Source organism: Prunus mume, linkage group LG6 (assembly GCF_029339155.1).
Source record: "Prunus mume cultivar Tortuosa linkage group LG6, ASM2933915v1, whole genome shotgun sequence".
NCBI classification, from domain to species: domain Eukaryota; kingdom Viridiplantae; phylum Streptophyta; class Magnoliopsida; order Rosales; family Rosaceae; genus Prunus; species Prunus mume.
The window spans coordinates 18,458,153-18,480,960 of NC_142703.1; the positions used below are offsets into that span (position 1 = coordinate 18,458,153).

The following is a 22,808-nucleotide window of genomic DNA, read 5'->3' on the forward strand; positions in this document are numbered from 1 at the left end:
TCGGGCCTTAAAGGAGAGTCGCCCTGTGCGCAGATCCTTGTGAAAAATAAGGGGGAAAAAATTTAACAGAAGTGTGATTAGATTTGCAAAATTGAGAGACATAAATTAAATTGTTTTTAATAGATGGCACACAAAGAACATCATGTAAGGCAAATGCACGAGAGGAGGTTGGAAGGGAGGTGGAGCCAACATGGGTGATGCCCATGCCTGAACCATTACCAATCACAACTGAGTCAGGACCTTCATAATTGGTGTGGAGAGAAAGGTTGGTGAGATTAGGGGTCACATGATGAGAAGTGCCAGAGTCAATGAGCTAATTGGTGGCGGTATGAGGGGCAGTAGCAATGTTCACAGTGGGATCAGAGGAGGGTAAAACCTGAGCACATGGACACCGTTTGGCACTGTGACCTTGCTGATCACACAATTGACAAAAACCTTTGTAATCGTGGCCTGGTTGATTGAAAGAGCGACGTTGTCCAGAGAATGGATGGGAAGTGTGTAGGGAAGAGTTGCCGGGGCTAAGAATGCCACGTTGCTGAGAAGGTGGCCTATGTAGCCATGAGATGTGGAAGAACCCTTGTGGAAGGAACGGTTGGAGGTGGTGCGCTGGGTATTATTGGCAGTGACAACAAGAGGTTCAGGAGAAGTGTCATGGCGCTTGATTGCGCTCTCAAAGTCAACGAGCTTATCATGCAACTCTTCAAAGGTGATAGGTGTTTCACGAGCACGGATGGCAGCAGCGATCTCTTTGTCGAGCCGAGACCGTTGAGGATATAGATCACAAGCAAGGGCTTAGAGCAAGTGCATGGGATTAAAGAAATTCCATCACGGGCTTGGAATCACAGCGAGCAAGAGTGAGACGTTCCTTGAGACTCATGACTCGGGAGCGGGTACGGTTCGCATATAGCTTGGTAAGTTTGTCCCAAGCGGCTTTAGAGGTTGAGGCAGCAGCAATAAGGGAGATGATAGATTCTGAGACAGAGGCAAGAATGGCGTGGAGAAGGAGTTGATCTTGACGTTTCCAAAAGGTGTTGTTGCTGGCAAGGCAGGGGAGAGTGCCATCCACATAGCCAAGGAGGTCATACCCAAGAAGAAGGGCTTTGAACTGGGCACGCTAGGAGGGATAGTTGAGAGGGGTGAGTTTGAGAGGAAGCTGGGCAGCATCGTTGATAGTGATGAGAGAAGGAGAAGAACTATTGTTGGAGTTAGGGGTAAGAACAACATCAGAGGTGCTGTTATCTGAAGCCATGAAGAAAGGGGAAGAAAAGGTAGAGAAAGACAAGCGTGGGCTGGGTGGGGGAGAAAAAAAAACTCTCGAAGGAGCTCATAGGGCTCTGGTACCATGTAGGAAAATATATTTTCAATTGATACTTTAAGTGGGCAACACCCTTAACATATATACAGAGATTTTTGTATATCTAAGAAGGAAAGAAAATAAATTACTATTGAATACTCTAAGTCAACAATACATACAAAGGAAAGTAAACTAATAGCAGACAGCTATTTTATTTGATTGTGATACAGCTGTAGTGGAGGAGAAATTACAGCTTCCCTTATATACACTATATCACATCTCATTTGCCACCTCATATTTTAATTTCTTCTAAAGTTTTTGTTCTTCACATCAAAAGAAGTCAATTTGAACAAATCTGGGTTTTTATTTGTTCTGCAAATTTTTTTTTTTTTTTTTCTCATCTCAATGGGGTTTTGATTTAGTCTTCAAATAACGAATTTGTTCAAACTGGTTCGACTGGGTCTAATAGCTACTGCAATCTTGATTCAAATGAAAACTAATTCCCAAATGCCTTCTTATATTTGAACTTTAGATCCAACTAATAACTTCAATGATATAAATAGTTAGATGGTCTTCCACTTTCAGATTTGGTATCTTAATAATTTCTTTAACCTTCATGTCTAATGGAGGAGTTGTTGAGCAGCAATGGAGGGCTGTTGGTCGGCAAAGGAAGGGGCAAAGGAACAAACATTCAACAACACCTATTTGCACCACTGCCAATGCTCGCTGCATTGTTCGCCTTCCACACCAAGTAATACGAAAACTTCTCTAGGTTTGATTAGAGTTGGATATGGTGAGTTGGGTGTACTTATTAAAATTATATTAGTTTCACAATTCAATATATCCTGTTTAGTCATTTTATATTAGGGTAAATAAGTAATTCAATATAGTTTGGTAGTATGGTGTACTCAATTAGTTTTAGGATTCATTTAGCAGAACTCATTTGACTTATGTATTGCATTTTATTTTGTAATTTTTTGTATAGCTTTATTTATATATATATTTTTACATTTATGTATATACTAACTAGATTTATTATTTGTTTAAAAAAAATTGGCCAATAACTTTATTTAAAGTACATTTAAATAGAAAATGGCTTGATAATTGTTTGGTTATAAAAATTGAAACTTGAAAAATAAAATTATTATTTTATATATAAAGAAAACATTAATTTTGAATATATATTATTAGAGAAAATAAATAGATTCGAATTCAAGATATAAATATAATAATATTATGTAGTATTTTTCTAAAAAATAAATATAATTTAATAAATGAGCTTTAAACAGGCCGGCCCATTGGGCCTAATTACCTAGTCCTAGCCTGCCCAAAGATACGAGTTGTGCCATGTTGGGCCTTACTTAAGGGGGTTGTGCCATGTCAAGCCTTACTTAAGGGGGCCGTGCTCAGGTCGGCTTAGTCCGTTTGACACCTCTATACATAGCCATAGTGTTCTCAAAGTCTTTGTTTTCCTTGGCAATCCAAGAAGAGCCAGAGCCAGTTGAAGACATTGCGCTTAATGCCACTAAAAATGGTCTTTTGAGAAACACTTACAGAGTGAAAATGATGGTGAGAAAAATAACTAAAAAAACTTGGAAGGCAAAGGAAAATAACTAAAAAAACTTGGAAGGCAAAGGAGAAAGTAAGGATAGTCAATAGGGAGAGAGTACGCCTCACACTGCTCGAAAGCAGCAACGATAAATAGTTATACATATAATATACCTCTTTTCCTAATCATTCATATGGCCATGGCTACTCCTTCAAATGGTACAGTAATCCGGGATGGGCACTTGTCTAAACTCAATAAGCATGATATCTTCAACAAGAACATTATATGGCTCGCGGCATGTAGGTCGAAGTGGGTAACCCAAGGTCCAATAAGTAAAGCCTCGCCCAACCCGATGGTTAGGCTCACTATAAGATTAGGTAGGGCTTGGTCTTAGGATTTGAAACACTTAGCCCGCCAACGGCCTGCTCGACTAGGCCTAGCTCAGCCAAGGCCCGCTTGCTTGTGTTTTTTTTTTAAAATTTTAATTTTTTAAAAAGATTTAATTGATGCACTCCCTAACCTCATTTTTTGTTTGTAATATAGGATGAGCGCTTATCCAAACTCAATAAGCATGATATCTTCAACAAGGAGCTCATAATGCTTCTTGACTTCTCCTAGGGTTTTTCCACCAACCGCCTTGGAACCATTATCCTAATAGTTGGCAATGTCCTTGTCAAACACAGCCAAAGCGTTTTCATAATCTTTGTTTTGCTTGGCAGTCCAACAGAAGCCAAAGCCAGTTGAGGACATTTCGCTTGATGTCATTAAAAATGGTATTTTGAGGAGGAATGGGGGTCTAGAGTGAAAAGGGTGGTGAGAAACAAATAAGAAAACTTTGGAAGGCAAAGGAGAGAGTAAGGAGATCAATCAATAGGGAAGGGGCGTGTTTTGTGCTGATCAGTACGGGCAATGTCTGCACTTTATAAGAAGGGAGTGGAGGGGTGGGGTGGGGTAGTGTCATGGACGTGGCCTGCTGCTAGTGTTATGAGCAAGAAGGAAAGGAAATAGATACGGTGCCTTTGCTTTTCTTGTTTTGGGATAAGTAGAAATGTACTAGTAAGTATTACACTTGGTTTATATATATATATAGGAGCATAGCTATAATGCTGTAGAAATAAGGGAGACTTTGGAAAAAGCAAAAGGAGAGAGAAATTTTTTAAAATAAACTCTCATTCAGGACATTTGAACTGAACCTGAAAGTGGGAAGTTTCTTGGTGATTGGTTTAAGGTTCATGAGATTTTAACAAACTAGTCATGAAATTGCATAAATTTCTAGAAAAAAAAAATAATTTCCCTTTGAAGGGACAAAGCAACAAGGATTGTTACTCATGTAATTTAGGGCAATTAGAACTAGGTTATGTTTGTTTCATTGTGTAGTAGTAGCTAGCAGTAAGCAATATGTGTACAACTACAACACATTACGCACGTATCTAAAAAAGAAGGAAAAAATCCAATGCAATAAATAGGAAAATCAACTAATGGCCATCAGAATTGAAATTTGTAGTTGTTTACCCGTTTAGGCCTAAGGCTGCCCAGCCTGTTAGGCCCGTCTAGGCTGGACCCAATGGCCAGTACCAAGCCCTTTGAAACATCAGCATGGCTAGAAAAATTAAAAAAAAATTCGTAAAGCCCGATCCGAGACAGGCTCGAACACAAAAATTTCGGGCCAAACCTTATTTGGAGATACATATAGCTTTATGTCTAGATGTTTTATGCCTACTAAAAAGTATTATGAAACAGTGGTTTCCTTGAAGATGATGTATAAGCAACCCAAATTGCTTAAATGACATGAAGCTATGAACAAAGAATTCCATTTACTTCACTGAATGAGTTGTAAGCACATTCTCATGTACCTACAATAAGCATATGTTGCCTAGATTGAAAGATTCTCCGATATCACTATGACTATAACATGCTTTGAATTCAATACTTTTCCTATTCTGTTAGGTTTTTTTTTTTTTTTGGTGTGTGGTGTTGATGGTATACCAATTGCATGTACTCGTTCCTCTTTTAAGTACATCTACATACAACTTTCTCTTTAGATGTTTTATGCATACAAAAAAGTACCATGAAACAATGATTTCCTTGAAGTTGTGAACAAGCCCTAATGTATAAGCACCCAATTTTCTTCATTGACATGAAGATGTGAACAAAGAATTCCCTTTACTTCACCGAATGCGGTGTAAGCACATTCCCATGTAGGGATTATCATTTGATGTGCGGATCGTGGGCTTAAGTGGGTAGGTCAAGGTTTGATAGGCCAAAGCCCAACCAGACCCAATGGTTAGGCTTGCTCTAAGATTAGGTAGGACTTGGGCTTAGGATTTGAAACTCTTGGTCCGCCCGAGGTCGGGCCCACTAGGCCCATCTTGGCTCGACTAGGCCCATTTACTCCCAGCCTAGCCCAACCCAAGCCCGACCTAAGCCCACGTGCCTATGCCTTTTTATATATATATATATATATATATATATTATAAATATTTAATTGATGCACTCCCCAATCGCATTTGTCTCTATAATTCGAGATAGGCACTTGTCCAGACTCAATAAGCATGATATTTTCAACAAGAAGCTCATAATGCTTCTTGACTTCCTCAGGGGTTTCTTTGCCAACTTCCTTGAAAACATTATCCTAGCAGCTGACAGTGTCCTTGTCAAACACAAACATATCATTTTCAAAATCTTTGTTTTGCTTGGTACTCCAAGACGAGCCAGATGAGGACATTCCGCTTGATGTCATTAAAAATGGTATTTTGAGGAGGAAGGGGGGTCTAGAGTGAAAAGGGTGGTGAGAAACAAATAGGAAAACTTTGGAAGGCAAAGCACATAGTGAGCAGATCAGTCAATAGGGAAGAGGGGGTGTGTTTTGTGTTGATGAGTGGGGTCAATGCCTGCTCTGTACAAGGAGGGTGTCAAGGGGTGAGGTGGGGTAGTGTCATGGACGTGGCCCATTTCTAGTGTTATGATAAATAAGGAAAGGAAATAGATATTGTGAATCATAGTTTATGCAAGTAAAATATATAGTTACCTAGTGCCTTTGCTTTTTTGATTTTGAGTTAAGTAGAAATGTATCAGTAAATATTGCTCTTGGTTTATAAAAATATAGGAACCTAGCTATAATGCTAAAGAAACAAACTCTAATTTAGAACATTTGAACTGAACCAGAAAGTGGGAAATTTCTTCATGATTGGTCTAGGGTTGAGAAGATTTTAACAAACTAGCACGACTCGATGGTTAGGCTCGCTCTAAGGTTAGGTAGGGATTGGGCACCGGATTTGAAACTTTGGTCTGCCCATGGCCTGGCCCAACGAGACAAAGTCTTGCTAGCCCTGACTAGGCCAGAATAGACCTAGCCCATTATGGCCAAAGGCCGCTTGCCTAAGCCTCTTTTACAAATATTTAATTGATGTAGTCCTTAACCTCATTTTTTTTTCTATAATCCGAGATGGGCAATTGTCAAGACTCAATAAGCATGCTATCTTCAACAAGAAGCTCATAATGCTTCTTGACTTCCTTTAGGGTTTTTCTGCCAACCTCCTTAGCAACATTATCCCATCGGTTGGCATTGTCCTTATCAAACACAGCGAGTATTTTCAAAATCTTTGTTTTGCTTCGCAGTCCAAGAGCAGCCAAAGCTAGTTGAGGACATTCTGCTTGATGCCGTTGAAAATGGTATTTTGAGTTGGAAAATGAAGGTCTAAAGTGAAAATGGTGGTGAGAAACAAATAGGAAAATTTTGGAAAACATTTTATGCTTACTAAAAAATACCATGAAATAGTGTTTTCCTTGAAGCTGGGAACAAAGAACTCCTTTTACTTCACTGATTGAGTTGTAAGCAAATTCTCATGTAGGGAAAATCAATCGGCTCGCAAGCCAAAGTTGGTAGCCCGAGGTCTGAAGGGCCAAAGCTCAACCCGGCCTAATGGTTAGGCTCACTCCAAGGTTGGGCAAGGCTTGGGCTTAAGATTTGGTTCGGCTCATATAGCTATAATACTTATATTTTCTATTTCGCCCCCCCCAACTTTACAATTTTAGCTCCACCCCTGAGCTCGCCCACAGCCTCTCCCAACTAGGCCTATCCTAGGACTGCCTGCCTATGCCCTTTAAAAAAAAAATAATAATAAAAAGGTTTTAAGATTAAATTGATGCACTCCCTAACCTTTTTTTGTTTTTTGTTTTTTTGTTTTTTGTAATATGCAGTGGGCATTGGTTAAGACTCAATAAGCATGATATCTTCAACAAGAAGCTCATAATGCTTCTTGACAACCTCTCCATTTTTTCGCCAACCTCCTTGACAACATTATCCCAGCGGTAGGCAGTGTTCTTATCGAACACAGGTAGAGAGTTTTCAAAATCTTTGTTTTGCTTGATAGTCCAAGAGGCCAAAGCCAATTGAGGAAACTCTAATTGATGCGTTATAACCACATTCTCATATAGGGATCATCATTTGGCACGTGGCTTGCGGGTTTAAGTGAGTAGGCTGAGGTCGGATAAGCCAAAGCCCAGTACGACATTATGGTTAAGCTCGCTCTAAGGTTACGTAAGGTTTGGGCATAACACTTGAAACCCTTGATCAGACCATGCCTCGGACCAACGCGACAAAGTCTTGTTTGGCCCGATTAGGCCCGAATAGGCCCAACTTAGTCGGGCCTAAGCTTGCTTGCCCAAGCCTTTTTTAAAAAAACAAAAAACATAAAAAACTTAATTGATGCAGTCCCTAACCAAATTTTTTTCTATAATCAGAGATGAGCACTTGATAAGACTCAATAAGCATGATATCTTCAACAAGAAGCTTATAATGCTTCTTGACTTTCTTTGGATTTTTCCGCCAACCGCATTGACAACATTATCCCAGCGGTTAGCAATGTCTATGTCAAACAAAGCCAAAGCGTCTTCAAAATTTTTGTTTTGCTTGGAAGTCCAAGAGGAGCTAGAGATAGTTGAGGACATTCGGCTTATGCAATTGAAAATGGTATTATGTGGAGGAGGATGAAGGTCTAAAGTGAAAATGGTGGTGAGAAACAAATAGGAAATGTTAGGAAAAAATTTTATACTCTTGGCCCGAAAACGGTCTAGCCCGACTAGGCCCAACTCGTCCTAAGACCGCTTGCCTACGCCCTTTTTCAAAGATTTAATTAATGCACTCCCTAACTTTAATTTTTTCTGTAATCCGGGAAGGACACTTTTCCAAGCGCAATGAGCATGATATCTTCAACAAGAAGCTCATAATGCTTCTTGCCTTCCTCTACATTTTTTCGCCAACCGCCTTGGCAACATTATCCTAGCAGTTGGTAGTGTCCTTGTAAAGTATAGCCAATACGTTTTCAAAAGTACTATGAAGCAGTGAGAAACAAATAGGAAAACTTTTTACGCCTACCTAAAAGTACCATGAATCAATGGTTTCCTTGAAGTTGTGAATAAACCCTAATGTATAAGCAACACAATTTGCATTAATGACATGATAAGAAGGTCATAATATTTCTTGACTTCCTCTATTGGTTTTTGCCAACCGACTTGGCAACATTATCCCAGCGGTTGGCAGTGTCCTTGTCAAATACAGCCAGAGCGTTTTCAAAAGCTTTGTTTTGCTTGGTAGTCCAAGAGCCCAAAGCCAATTGAGGAAATTTTGATTGATGTGTTACAAGCACATTCTTATGTAGGGATCATCATTTTTCTTGTGGCCTGCAGGCTTAAGTGGGTAGGCTAAGGTCCAATAGGCCAAAGCCCAGCATGGCCCGATAATTAGGCTCGTAATTTCCTTTTTTTTTTTTTTTTTTTGTAGGAGACTTGTTGATGTACTCTTGATACAAGCAATTTTAGGGAGCGAGAAATCGAACTTAAAAACATGGTGGAGGAATACATACTCTGCTAGAAATAGTTATCCAAAGTGCAATACAAGTAACCAACAAGTCATCGATTTAGGGATATCTCTTTTATCAACATCAAGACAGATCACACACAGATCCTTGGTGATTTATAAATGGTAGAAATAGAGAGACGAACCAAACATACAGAAAATATTGACTAACTTAATAAGAAATACAGCTCAAACTTATTCTAGAAAACAAGAGCAACAAAATTTATCTTTTCTCATGATCATGATTGGGAACTTGTAGAATCATCAACAGGATGATGGTATCTGTTGAAAAACCACATAGAATCGGCTTTCACTGCAACTCCATCGTCGTTCCGGTGCCAACTGTAGAAGGCATGAGTTCGGTTCTTGATGTCGAAAATGGCATGACCAAAACTGGCCTCTCTATAAGCTGAGTAGTCTGGCTGTGGCTCCCTCATACTGCACAAGAAAACAAAAAACATTCATAGATTAAAGTATGCAATGCTAACAAATAGGAAAGCATTGAACCCTAAAAGATCATGTACTTACTTGGTTGCCAAGCCTTCAATATTTCCTCCATCTCCAATGGTAATGTACACCGGCGCAGATTGATCTTTCACCACTGGAGAGCACTTTCCATTTTCAATGTTATAGGCTATATTCGATACACGTTCCTGTGATACACACAAATTGCTTATCAGAAAAAGGAAGATGAATACAGTTTTCTTGATATCAGCAATTCAGTCAAACACTTCTCCTCAAAAGGGTTTCATGTACTAATTTGTCAAACATTAAAGCGTTCCATTAAGGGATTGATCTGTTTCAAAAAGTTTATTTTGAGCACTTACAGATCGTTCGTAGGCATGGACATGACCTGCAAAGACTACGTCAACCTTGTGCTGCACGAACCACAACTCAAACATGACTCTCATGCTCTCTCCTTCCATGTAATGATAGTTGTAGCTGTTGTACCATGGGGAATGCAGTAAGACAATCAACCATGGTGTCTCACTCCTGTTAACTTTTGGTAGCTCCTGCTCAAGCCATTGGTACTGAGGAGTGTATTTACCTTGAGAACAAGGAAATGATATGTTAAATGAGACTGTTGCAGCAGCCAATTTAACAAAGACATTAATGCACTGAAGTTTTCACTAACAAGTTAGAATTGATTGGATGTTACATGGACAGAAGAAGTTTCAACTCAGTTTTCAGGATAACTTGGAAGCAAAAAGTCTCCAATCATTTAAAACAAAGTCATTAGAAAATATGATAAGGATATCATTTCCATATAATGTGAAAGTAATTTATATGATGTAATAATCTGCAGAGATGAACAAAGTTTGATTTACAGTATAACAATCTCTCACATGGCATGAAAGCAACAACTAAGTATTTCAAATTGAGGGGGAAAAAAGCATAAACATGAGTTGATTTAACAAATGCAGCAAGTATCTAGGTATGTCATCGCCAAATTACATCACAGACATCAATTTTAACAAATTTGCAGATGCCAAGGTAACATATTAGACAGTCCGAAAAGAACATGTTTTACACTCCTAGAATTTTCATATCGTATACTGCATATATGTGTAGGTGCCTTGAGAGCCAGTCATGTAAATACAGTAGGGAAAAAAAAAGTACCATAAGCTGTATATGAAGACAAGACTATGATGTATGCTGAAGCTCTCTTGATTGAGTAAAAAAATGGGGCAGGGCTCCCTGATGCTTTGTGTGGGACATTATACCGGTGAGTGTATGGCTTGAAAGGTTTGTATTCACCCTGCAACAAAAAGTACCAATCTTCTCTTAGAAAACAATTTTCCAATGACATTTTGGAACTAGAATTCACCTCTCTAGATATAGAAAATGAGAGCTTAAGATTAGCTATGAAATGCTTACAATTTCTGGTGCATAATCAATCTCATGGTTCCCTGCAGTCCAAATCCAAGGTTGATAAGCAGCACTTCTCTCAATGAATCTTCCAAATGTATCCCACTTAACATTGTCATGATTGGGATGATTATCTGCATAAGAGAGGTCTCCAAGGTTCAAAACTGTTTGTCCTTTAAGTGGGTTTTCTTCATAGTGAGTAAGTGTCGAGTTTGAATCAAAGGTTTGGCCCAAATCCCCTGCAAATGAAAGACAAATGGTAAGACAAAGGGTAAGTCAAATTTACAAGTAGTCAAATAGCCAATTTGCCTTGTAAATGAATCAAAAGCATGAAATTAGTTTTGGATCACAATGCTAAAAGTTAACCATTCTGTTTTGGTTATTAAATAAATAAATTACTTACCCATGAGACCAAATGTATAAGTGACATCTGGCCCAACTTCAGGAGGAGTTACAAACCAGAACAGCCTCTCAGTGTGCCCAATTCCAACCACATAGTAATATTTGGTATTGTACTGCCCAAAATTATATATTATTAGTTCATAATTTCAGTCAGCAAATTATTTATAGAACAAAAAGAACAAAGAAAAAGAGGAGAAACAGAAAGGCAGATTGAAATTTACCTCTAAGTTTCTGATCGTACAGTGGTGAATGTAACCAGAAGTGTAATCATGGTATGTATAGGTTTTAGCTTTGCCTTCAGCCATCCTTTTCTTTTGACCTTCACTCCAGAAAAGCACTTTGCTGGAGCCTTTTTCATCCACAGTGACCCATGACACAATCATGGCCTTTCCCTTGTGGTCTCCTTGTGTTATATGAACCTTGGATCAAGAACACACACACATATCATACAATTAAACAAAATTAAGCTAAAAAATCATACCAATTAATCAATTCCATCAAGAAGAAAAGCAAAAGTGTGAAGCAAGCCATAAATCTTGGAAAACAAGACCACATAAAATATGAAGGTTCAAGTAAATAAGAGGTCTCTCTCCTATACAACATTTATTGATCACATGTCTCGTACTCGTATAGGCCGGATTCGATGATATCATCAGATAATGTGGTACAAATAAGTCACATCATTAAGCTACAACTGACTAGAGATAGAGAGAGATAGGGGAGATATATACTTGTTGAGGTGCATTATAGCCATGAGGGACTTGAAAGGCGTCACTTTCATAAGGCATATCAACCGTCTTCTCAGCTTTCCTCACAAAAGGGCTTGTTATTCCTCCATTGCAAACCACAGCCAAGTTCAAAACCAAACCCAAAACTACAAAACTAGATACCCTTGAATAAGTAGAAACAGACGCTAAGCTCACCACACCCATCTTGATCATATTATTACTCGAGGCACCTCAAACCCTACACAAATTCCATTGCGCTCAGCAAAATCATGCTCTTTTTATAGACACACAAAAATTAATTTAATTTAAATAAATAAAATCTAAAGTTTATCAGGAAATATGGGGAATATTATTCAGAGCTGTATAGGAATATGCACGTTTCTAAGGCTAAAGGGATTTGGATTTGCATGGTTTTCTATTTATTTTTAACATGTGTACTTATTCTTCTGGGAATTTTAGTCGGGTTGTGTTTCTTTTGGGATCGGAAATAGTGATTGTATACAGTTGGCCTTGGGAGTTCTGAGTGAATGAAACGTATCTATTCTTGGATTGGAGCAATCAAAATATAACGACAGCTGGTTTACCATAGGCGAGGTGTTTGGCTTGAGATTTGATTGAACAAAAAGAAAAAAGTCGGAATCTGTTGTGAACCTGGATGTAATGGATGCCTACCATGCATGACTCACACCATGACTCATCATTGTAATTATACAATATTAGTAAATAGTGTAATCCATATGCCTATAAATACAAGGCATCAACTATGAATGAAGAACAAGAATAGAAAAGATGAAGCTCACGGTGGAGGGAGCTCTTGATAATCATTGTTTCCTTCCTCTAAATTCTCTCCAAATTTTTCCGTTATCAGAAGGAATATCTCTCCAATACCAACTGAGTTTTTCGATCAAACCCCTCTGCTTCATTACCCTTCTATCTCAAGCTTTAGTTGCTACCTCTGCAACTATAAATATCTTCTCTAAAACATATCTACAGACATACCAGAGAAGAAAGGGTTAAAAGAAAATAAACTAACCAAACCAAAAAAACAAGAGAGCTTGGAGAGCGGAGAAAAAGTTGTTGTTTGGGGATGGAGTGGTGCAAGGTCCGATGAGTATTTGGCTCTATAGAAGGCTACTGCACAAAACAACTAAAAGGATTTGTTGGTAACTATTTAAGAGATATGGCAGGTGAAAAACAATATTGTGTGGGGGACAAACGTGATATTCTCTAGCAGACTAGCACTAAGAAAGAACCCACCGAAGGGTGTTAAAGCTGCAGAAAGTCATACTTGTATATATTAATATACGTGCACATATCTTTCTTTATGCTTTTATTAATAATTCATGAAAAGTCATTGCACCAATTGATCATGAAAGGTCATGGCTACAATCATCATGAAATGGCAGAAACAAGAAATAGATTATCAGGGATGCCTGTGAACTCGCAGCCCATTTATGATCAATAGCACCCGAATATCTTGATCATCAATATATATAATGAAGGGCCAGAAGTCCCTAAATTCATGTACATCTAAAAAAGGTCAGAAGATCCTTTTATATTAAGTGGCGGTTTTATCCCCACATTTATTTATTTTTATTTAAATTATGGAGTAGAATTAGTACTCATACAATCACATTTATTTTGCCGTATATTTACTTTATTATTTAAACTATGGTGCGGAATTAACGTCTATATATCAAGCAATTTACTTTATGAATTTATTTTACCGCACATTTACCTTTATTTAAAGTATGGCGCATATTTATCGTTCATACCAGCAATATTTATTTTGAGAATTTGTTTTATAAGTTCATTATGATGAATTGTATACCGTGCAAGAAATAGGTTCCGTGACCATCATCATACAACTATATGAGGACCAAAAGATCCTTAATGATGAAATAATATGAGAGCTGGCAGTCTCTCCAAAACTATATTTGTGAAAAAGTGATCGGACGTGAAGATCATGTTGGCGAGTCCTTACTTAGTTAGGATTTTGGTTCCTTATTTCATTAGAATTTTGGTTACTTACCAATTATTATTTAGTCCTATTGTAATAGAGATTTACTTCCTATTGTAATTTAGATATATTTCCTATTTTATTTAGGGTTAACACATCTTTGTACTTGTTTGACATGGTATAAGAGCCTAGGTTTTCTTGTGACCTATGTTTGTGGTCTCCTTGAGAGTCGTTGCTAATCCTTGTGATAACCTTTGCCAAATTGAGAGTCGTTGGCACTCCTCATTCCTAACCCATCACAGGTCTTCACCTTGCTGTAAATCCCCGTTTCTCCTTTCCTTAATAATCAATATATATTTCTTCTGCCTTAGCCATACCTGCACCTTTCTGCAATTTTACCATTGTCTCTGTCCCTACCGTGTTTATGTTGAGTCATTACCTGTCTTTTCTCTACCTATGTCTGCTGCAATTCAGCTACCTATCTGCCATGGCTGATTCTTCTACATCTGAGCATCAATCCACTTCTATTTCTTAAGTGTCACTTTTCTTATGGTTCCGACGACCTCTTCTCTTCAGGGGGAGAGAGGGAGTGAAAAGAAGTTGTCTTTGTTGTTGCTGCTGCCGTGATGAGAGTCTCAAATTACATCTTTTTACTATTATTTTGGAGATTTTATGATATAATTTTGGCTTAATGAATGTAATTTCACTTGTTGTTACATTTTATTCTCACCAACTGGATTTATGAATTTTCTATATTAATTTGGTGAACTTATTAGGTGAATTTATCTTCCGTAGGAAGTTGGAAAGCCAAAAGATGAAGACATACATTTGTCCAAGTTCAAGCTAGGTGTGAAGAGAATTGCTGGCAGATTTAATTGAAGAATTGATTGTGGGATTATTGTGATTATAAAGAGAAGTAAAGAGGGAGAAGAGAAGACAAAACCGTTGAAGCTAAAGAGCCTATTTTATGTCAGCCATTTAACGCCCACTTACCTCACCGTTATTTCTTTTCACTAACTCTTCACCATCAACACATGTTTAATCCAATTAATCACTCAATTAGACCCTTCATCACCTACCATGAATGTATTAACTTCCCACTCACCTCATTGACTACTATAAATCACCCATCAACTTATTTGGCAAGGACACCCCTACGACAGATTTCTTTATCCATTTAGTTTATGTTTTCTTTTGTAATGAGTTGCTAGAACTCTAGTTAAGGCTAAAGGGAATGTTCTTTGAGTAAGTTTGTGAATTGTTCTTTAATCCAATATACGGTATGAATTGCTAAATTCTTTTATTTTTGTTGTTCAATATTTTCATATCCTTTTATTTTGATTGATGTTAAGTGCTATTATCTTTTCATGAGTTCAATTATATTTTCTCATTGTTAAGAACTGACTTGACATGCTTTTAAATTAAAAGAGTAGATATTAAGCAACTCCATTTTCTGAACAATCATTAATAAAAGATTACATTGAAAAATTAAATTGGTTTTAATTTCTTTATCTTCCGGTTAAAGTTCTCAATGATGATTTTAGTCGAGTTATAATTTGGATTAAAGAGCATGAAACATATTTTGTTTAAAGAATTGAACCTTGATGCCTCAGCATTTCCATTATTGATATTACATTTTTAAACTCAATTTTCCACAACAATCAAATCAAATTACTTTTCCATTTTGCTTGTCACTTTTATTGTGGTACGTTTAATTATTTCTTTGTGTGCAGATATTTGCCTACTGCTCCTTGAGGATACGATACTTGGACTTCCAAGATTATTACTACGTGTGACTACTTGCACTTGGGTAGACGCAACAAGTTTTTGGCGCCGTTGTCGGGATCGAACCGGGTCACCCGCGTGCGTAGAATACTTACCACTACCCGGTCACCCGCATTGTTTGCCTAGGGGAGTGAAGAGAAGTTGTGTCTTGTTGCTGCTTCCACAGCTTGTTTGCCCTGCCTTGTCTTACTGGTGCGATGCCTTATATTTCTCTTCTTGGTGCGATGCCTTGTGTTGCTCTTGCTGCTATCGCTTTGTTGTCTCTTCTTTGGGACATTGTTGTTGTTGCTTCTACCATGTTCGTGCCTTTGCTGGTGTGTTTTTCCTCTGCAATCATGACCATTGACCTTGCCTCACCCTATTTTTTAGGGTTTGGTTTCTGCCTATCTACCGTCGTGCTCACAGGGCTTACGTGTTCTGCCTTTATCTACTATCGTGCTCACAGGGCTTCGTATTCGCCTTTATCTACTGTCGTGCTCACAGTGTTTGTGTTCGCTTACCTCACGCAATGCTCACAGGTTTCGTGTTCGCCTTATCTATTGCCATGCTCACAGGATTTCTGTGTTTTGCCTTACCTATCGTGCTCACTGTGGTTTCTGTGTTACGCCTTACCTATTGCCATGCTCACAGGGTTTCTGTGTTCTACTATGTGCCCTATTTTTTAGGGTTTGCTCTTGTGTTTCCGTTGCGAACTTTGCTTTAGTTTGTCACTTGTTTCACTCGTGGTTGACGAAAAGACCTTCTCTACAATTGGTGCTTCTCAAGTATGGTGTTTTGTGACTCGCTTGTCAAGTTGGGCGTGCGAAATATCTTTGCCCAACTTGAGGAGGAGTGTTGGCGAGTCCTTACTTAGTTAGGATTTTGGTTCCTTATTTCATTAGAATTTTGGTTACTTACCAATTATTATTTAGTCCTATTGTAATAAAGATTTACTTCCTATTGTAATTTAGATATATTTTCTATTTTATTTAGGGTTAACACATCTTTGTACTTGTATAAATACCTCCATATTAGAGAAGAATAATAATATGAGCATATCTTAGCATAACTGAATATTTGCCCTACTTTGTTTGACAGATCCTTCACATGTAAACCAAGACCTGAAGCTCTTTGATAATATAACAGTGTCCTACACATGAATAGTAAATATACTTGCAAATACATGAATAGTAACCATTTTGGATGAACCGTTACTATATACAAAAGGGGACATGTAGTTCCTTAAACTCACAAAAGAACAATTAAATGAAAAACTAGAAGTTTCAACTATTTATTTTACATCAGTTTAATTATTGTCCTACTTTTATTATTGTATTTTATTTATATGTATGGATCAGAAATTCAAAATATGACATGAAGTTCAAACATCTCAGGTATGATGTTTAATTATGTGCAATCCAAAACCAGAAGTTTTGAGTACATTTACATAAATGTAAATCTCTGGAGTTCAAAGCACAACTATTAATTCATTATTGAATTCACATGTTTGAACCTGAAGCTTCGAATATATGAAACTAATAAATTTTCATAAATATCATGAACCTGAAGTTCATTGGTTATGAGTGATTATTTGGAATTTAATTCATGGAACATGAAGTTCTATATCTATGAGATAAATTTGCAAGAACCTGAAGTTCTGTAGACAAACATACAAAGTGTTTACATAGAATTTGAAGTTTTATATTTTTTATATCACGATTAAGAAATTATAAGATCAAGTTTACAAAGAACCTGAAGTTTCTTGGTCACTCATATTATTTCAAAAATGAACCAGAAGTTCTTATGATTTAAAGATTTAGTGGATGCTATGTTCATATTATTATGGAGAATTGGAACTTGCAATTCTATATTACAAAGGATAAAAATTACATAACCAAGATTGCAGCAAATGTTTAGTGCCTCAGAATTTAGGCATCTACATGAGAATTTTTGTGTTCCTCACGTGTATTTTCTTCAGGAACCTGCAACACAGAAACAAGTTCCTCCAAATCTTTGTTTCTCTTGTCAAGTCTTCTGATTTTTTATCAGCATCACTGAGCATCCTCCACAGTGTTATGACTTGCGATCTAAGTGCTTGAACTTCTTGGGATCTGGCCAGCAGCCGTTGTCCCAAATTGGTAATTGATGCAGCATACTACAAGCTAGCAACCAGAGAGTCATTGACAGCACCACTGCACTGATCTCACTGCTAACAATATTTGCTCATGGGAGCAATATTCAAATCCAAACGCACTAAAGGCAAAAGGGATGGGAAGACATTTTTGCACAAAAGGGTGGAAACGAACCCCTTAAGTATGCGTAATGGCAGAAAGTAAGGAATTTTCTCTACTGAGATAAATGAACCGTGCATTGTAAGCATCATATATATTAAGAGGTAAACACATAACAACCATCCTTATTATTCGAATTCTTGTTCCACAAAATCTGTTCTTTCCACTCAAGCTTGTTGACCTCGTTCAGGTATTCGATCTGACCTTTGAGATATTTTTGTTTATGAAAAGATTCACTTCTTATCGTTTTACTCTTTACTGAATTTACGGATTGTCTTATTGAGAATTTTGTCAAAAGTAATCTAATGGATTTGAGACTAACATGTGGTTTATATTGAAGCCATTTGTTTTGTACATTCTTATTTTTGCTATATATATTCCCTACTCTTGGACAGTTTTATAATACTCTTGTTGTTGCTTTCCAAACAAAGGATGAGAAACCTACTTGAATTCTCTCGACGGCACTTGGCGTGCTTAGAAATCCTGAAGATTTTCATGGAAGGAAGATTATCTTTGATCAAGACCTTTAGAACCAAGATTATCTTTGATCATGATCCACTACTTTGTTAGGGTAGTCGTTTGATCATGGATCAGCCTCGTTCACTGAGCTTCTGGGTCAGTTTATGGTAGAAGAGAGGTATTAGAGATCCATATACTTCATGGATCAGAATATGGAACATGGTATGTTCTGATCTAAACATATTAATTCTCTTCATCTCTTCACTTATCAAGAGTTACATTTATTTTGAAGAAAACTATTCCTCAAGAGAAATCTTGTTGGCCTTACAGTTTTAAGGTAGTTTGGTTGTTCCTAAAAGAACAAAGAACGACGTGAATGATTATGCTTATTATTGTCTCATCAAACAAATTTGTATAAAAGATAAATGCCAGAAGCATATTTAGACAAAAAAAGATTGTAAGTCAAATATCGTAAGCATATCAAATGCCATAAGCATATACATACACACAGTAATTGACTACTAATAAGTAATATGTTGATGCCTGAAGCATGATAGATAAAGATGTTGGATGCCTGAAGCATGACATATCTATAGGTTCCAAACTCCTCAAAAATGGAGATTAATTGCAAAGTTTAAGCCCTATTCAACATAACGCTCTAGAAGAGGTTATGATCCACATTCTATAAATTATACATCTTAGAAGAGATATTGTCTATGAAGTGACAATGAAAGCCTCTGAAGTGGCACTGGAACCAGAAAATAATGAAAGCAATGAGATGCTTATATATTATGCATGCGCATGCACAGTGGCGGATCCAGGATTATGTGGCCAAGGGGGCTTAGTGTAAAAGTTCTGAAATTTTTCTATAAAGAAAATAATGCTAAAAAGATAAAAAGATAGTACTTCCATTCATAATTCATAACAAAACCAATAATACAAGTTACAATTGTCCACGACGAGTTTTCATATTCTGAAAACGTTGCATTATAGTTTCGTTATCAATACAAGCAAAAACATCTCTCTCAATATAAACAATCAAGCTATCATTCAACCATTGATCTCCCATTCTGTTGCGAAGTGGATTTTTAATAATATTCATGGCGGAAAATGCCCTCTCCATCTGAAGCAGTTGCAACCGGTAAAACCAAAGTCAATGTAAGAAGCAAATGCACATAAGGAAATATTTCATGCATTCCTTTCTCCACCATTTTTTCCGCAAGACTACTAATCCCTTCCAATTGAGAAAAATCAATACTCGAACGCATATGATGAATATAAACACCAAGTTGATCTTCAAGCATCAATAAGTCTCTATCCGAAAAATCATAAGGATAAAATTGAGCAAGACGAACTAGCTTTCGTTTGTCAAAAGCTACAAAGTTATTTTTCGGACTCAAGCATGCCAAACAAGTAAGTAACTCAGTACTTACCTCGTTGAAGCGATCATTTAGTTCCACAAGTTGTCCATCAATTACATGAATAAACATCTCCACACGATAACGATGATAATTTGTCTTCATTGGAGCATTACGCCGTGACCTCCCTGGAATTACATATTCCTCATCCATGGTAGGAACTATAATATCATGTTTGTAACAAAACAAAGATGCTTGCTCAACCAATTCTTCAAACTCATTATCCCTCATGAACTGCAGGTTTTCCTTGCATGTTGTCACTAAACTCATTGCACTCACAATGTCTTGATCTTTCTTTTGCAATGCTAGAGACAAAGTGTTTGTTATTCCCAATATAGCTTTCATTAAAAATAAGTGAAACACAAACTCAAAAGATTGTATTTCTCTCCATAACTTATAGGCTTCACCCGAACTATCATTAGGATTATCATCAACAATCATTTGAAGCACATTCACCACAGATGGGAACATAGAAATGATACTAATCAACGTACCATAATGTGAGTTCCATCGTGTATCGCCAGCACGTTTGAGAGTAGTTTCTTGATTTAAGCCCCGGCCCGTTATAAGACAATCTTCTTCAAAAGCTCTCACAAGCTCTTCTTGGTATTGTGCTCTAAGTGCATCCCGACGCTTACAAGATGCTCCAACAACATTGACCAAACTATTAGCCGTTGTGAAAAAAGAGTTGACATCAATGTTTTTCTTTGCTACCGCAACAAGAGCTAGTTGAAGTTGATGAGCAAAACAATGAACATAAAATGCACAAGGTTGTTCTCTCAAAATCTTTGTCTTAAGGCCATTGAACTCACCTCTCATATTACTAGCTCCATCATAACCTTGTCCTCGTAGCTTGGAAAAGCTCAAATTCGCAGAAGAAAAGAATTCATCAATGGCTTCCTTTAGTGCACTTGAAGTAGTATCGGTCACATGTTGAACCCCCACAAACCTTTCAATTATTTGTCCTTTGTCATTCACATAACGAAGCACCATCGCCATTTGCTCCTTTATTGAAACATCACGTGCTTCATCCACCATTATGGAAAAATATCTATCTTTTACATCACTCAAGATAAGACCAATGGTTTCTTTAGCACAAGAATTGACAAGATCTTTTTGAATTGAAGGAGCTATTAACTTCAAATTTCCTGGAGCATTTTCCAACACAACGGCCTTAACTTTTTCATCATAATCCGCAAGAAATTGCAAGAGCTCTAAATAATTCCCTCTATTACTTGATTGGCACTTTCATCATGACCACGAAAAGAAAGACCTTGTCGCAACAAATACCTAGTGCACTTAAGTGATGCATTCAAGCAAGTGCGATAAGCCGTGCGAGCTTGGCTTGTTTGCTTGATGACAATTGTTTCAATGTGTGTAGTTTGATGCATCAAATTGTAAGCAACTTCTCTAACTTGGTTGTGAACACTACCAACCGGTCCAACATGAAGATTAAATCTTTCTTTCGCCTTCTTCCAATTATTGAAGCCTACCCCAGTGAATGCATCACCACCCACTTGATCAAAATTTGATTTGAAGAGATAACAATGAAGACAAAATGCAGCATCTTTAGCAATACTATATTCCAACCAATCATGATCATCAAACCAATTAGCAATGAAGCGTCTATTAATTCCTGATTGATTAGTTTGTGGGAATTTATAACTTCTAGGTTGACAAGGTCCCTTTTGTAGATATGCTCTTCGAATCTCATCTCGAATATTAGGACTATAATCCACCATTCGAGTTCTTAGTCCAGGGTCTGCCTGAAGATTAGCTAAGATCTCATCTACTTCAATTGGTCTTGCATTTGAACTACCCGGATTAGACGGAGAAGGACTATCCGTAGATAATTTTCTTTTAAAGAATCGTTCCATAAATCTACAAATCAATTAATTCAATCAATCATTAATTTTTACCCAAATTATCATATGAATATGAAAATGTCAATAACCCACTCTCAAAATTCAATATACTCCATAAACCCATATCAATCAATATTCAATATACTAAATTATCATATCAAATATCAATTAATATTCAATATACTCAATCAATTCACATTTTCAATCAAGCATAAACTCAATCAATCTACATTAATATGATTATCACTATGATTCATATCATATCCATAAATTTCATTACATACAAAAAATATCAATATTATTCATATCCATAAATTTCAAGCATTAACTCAATAAAGCATAAATTCAATAATCATATAGCAATAAATTAAACATTTTCCATAAATTTCATATCAACAACAACAACAATATATATTAAACATTTTCCATAAATTTCATATCAACAACAACAATAAATTTTAATATCAACAACAACATCAATATATATTAAAAAATTTCCATAAATTTCATAGCTAAGCTTACTTGTAGTTGAAAACAATGGAGGAGGGAGGAGGACGGCGGCGAACGGCGGTGATTGGTGGCCCAACGAAGAGTTGATGATGGAGGTTGTTGGAGGTTGGGAGGTTGGGGGAGAGGTTAGGGTTTGAGAGGGTGGGGAAAGGAAGTGTGAAATTGGAAATGAAGGGTTTGGGGCTCTGTGCAGATTCGCAAGGCTGTTGTTCTGTTTTTTTTAAGCGGCTCAAACGCGCGTCGTTTTGAGGCCGAATCATTAAAAATTTGATGAGCCTTTGCCAAGCGACGTCCGCTTGGCAAGGCAGTTTTAAAAAATTACGCGCAGCGCAGGTATCTTCCTCTTCTCCAGGACTTTCATCGGCGGATGGCGTGCATCAAGGGGCTTCAGCAGCTGTCAAGGGGCTTCAATGGAGTCCCAGGCCATTTTTCGAACCTTCCAAGGGTCGCTCATGTTGTCCCAACGATGGATCCGCCACTGCGCATGCATATAAGAATTGTGGGATCACAAATGGATGATATATTGGTTTATAGTACGTACTAAAGTTATCAAGGGCTATACATGATGATATTGCACCACTTGTTATAATTATTGACAAATGTAAATAAAGATTGGCCAACTAGAAAAGGCAGTCCAATAAAGTTGAAAATTTCCGGAAAAAAGTGGAATGATTGAACCTATAGTTCAAATATCAAAAGGATATGAAAATGTATATGTTACAAATTGGTGTTTATAATGAAGTGAAATAAATCACTTGATGATATGGCACAATGTTTCCCAGTAAAGACATGGGATTATGATGGTAAACGTATGCAGCTATGTTATGCATATTTATGAAAAA

The 22,808-nt window shown here is 37.1% G+C and overlaps 2 protein-coding genes and 1 pseudogene across 4 annotated transcripts; all 3 read right to left on the reverse strand.

Annotated features, from left to right (window-relative positions):
• Positions 1–4,261: 4,261 nt before the first annotated feature.
• Positions 4,262–5,583, reverse strand: LOC148916316 (transcription factor RADIALIS pseudogene; annotated as a pseudogene).
• A 3,109-nt stretch (positions 5,584–8,692) lies between these two features.
• LOC103335714 (purple acid phosphatase 2-like) lies at positions 8,693–12,843 on the reverse strand. Of its 3 annotated transcripts, none has more exons than XM_008238741.3 (9): positions 12,500–12,843; positions 11,703–11,937; positions 11,193–11,390; positions 10,973–11,084; positions 10,579–10,808; positions 10,321–10,459; positions 9,528–9,748; positions 9,229–9,353; positions 8,693–9,138 (listed from the first exon to the last, which is right to left on the reverse strand). In XM_008238741.3, the coding sequence occupies exons 2-9, from the start codon at positions 11,910–11,912 to the stop codon at positions 8,940–8,942; spliced, it is 1,434 nt and encodes a 477-aa protein (XP_008236963.2). In that variant the 5' UTR covers positions 11,913–11,937; positions 12,500–12,843; the 3' UTR covers positions 8,693–8,939. The 3 variants fall into 3 exon arrangements, with proteins under 3 accessions (XP_008236963.2, XP_088911047.1, XP_088911046.1); XM_089054921.1 differs by lacking the exon at positions 12,500–12,843 and having other exon boundaries at positions 11,703–11,793; positions 11,895–11,935; XM_089054920.1 differs by lacking the exon at positions 12,500–12,843 and having other exon boundaries at positions 11,703–12,046.
• A 6,224-nt stretch (positions 12,844–19,067) lies between these two features.
• LOC148916317 (uncharacterized) lies at positions 19,068–22,108 on the reverse strand. Its single transcript, XM_089054919.1, is given in 4 exon segments — positions 19,068–19,296; positions 19,298–20,832; positions 20,835–21,472; positions 21,979–22,108. Coding segments are annotated over 3 exon segments (2,349 nt in total). The 5' UTR covers positions 21,469–21,472; positions 21,979–22,108; the 3' UTR covers positions 19,068–19,116.
• Between the last annotated feature and the right edge of the window lie 700 nt (positions 22,109–22,808).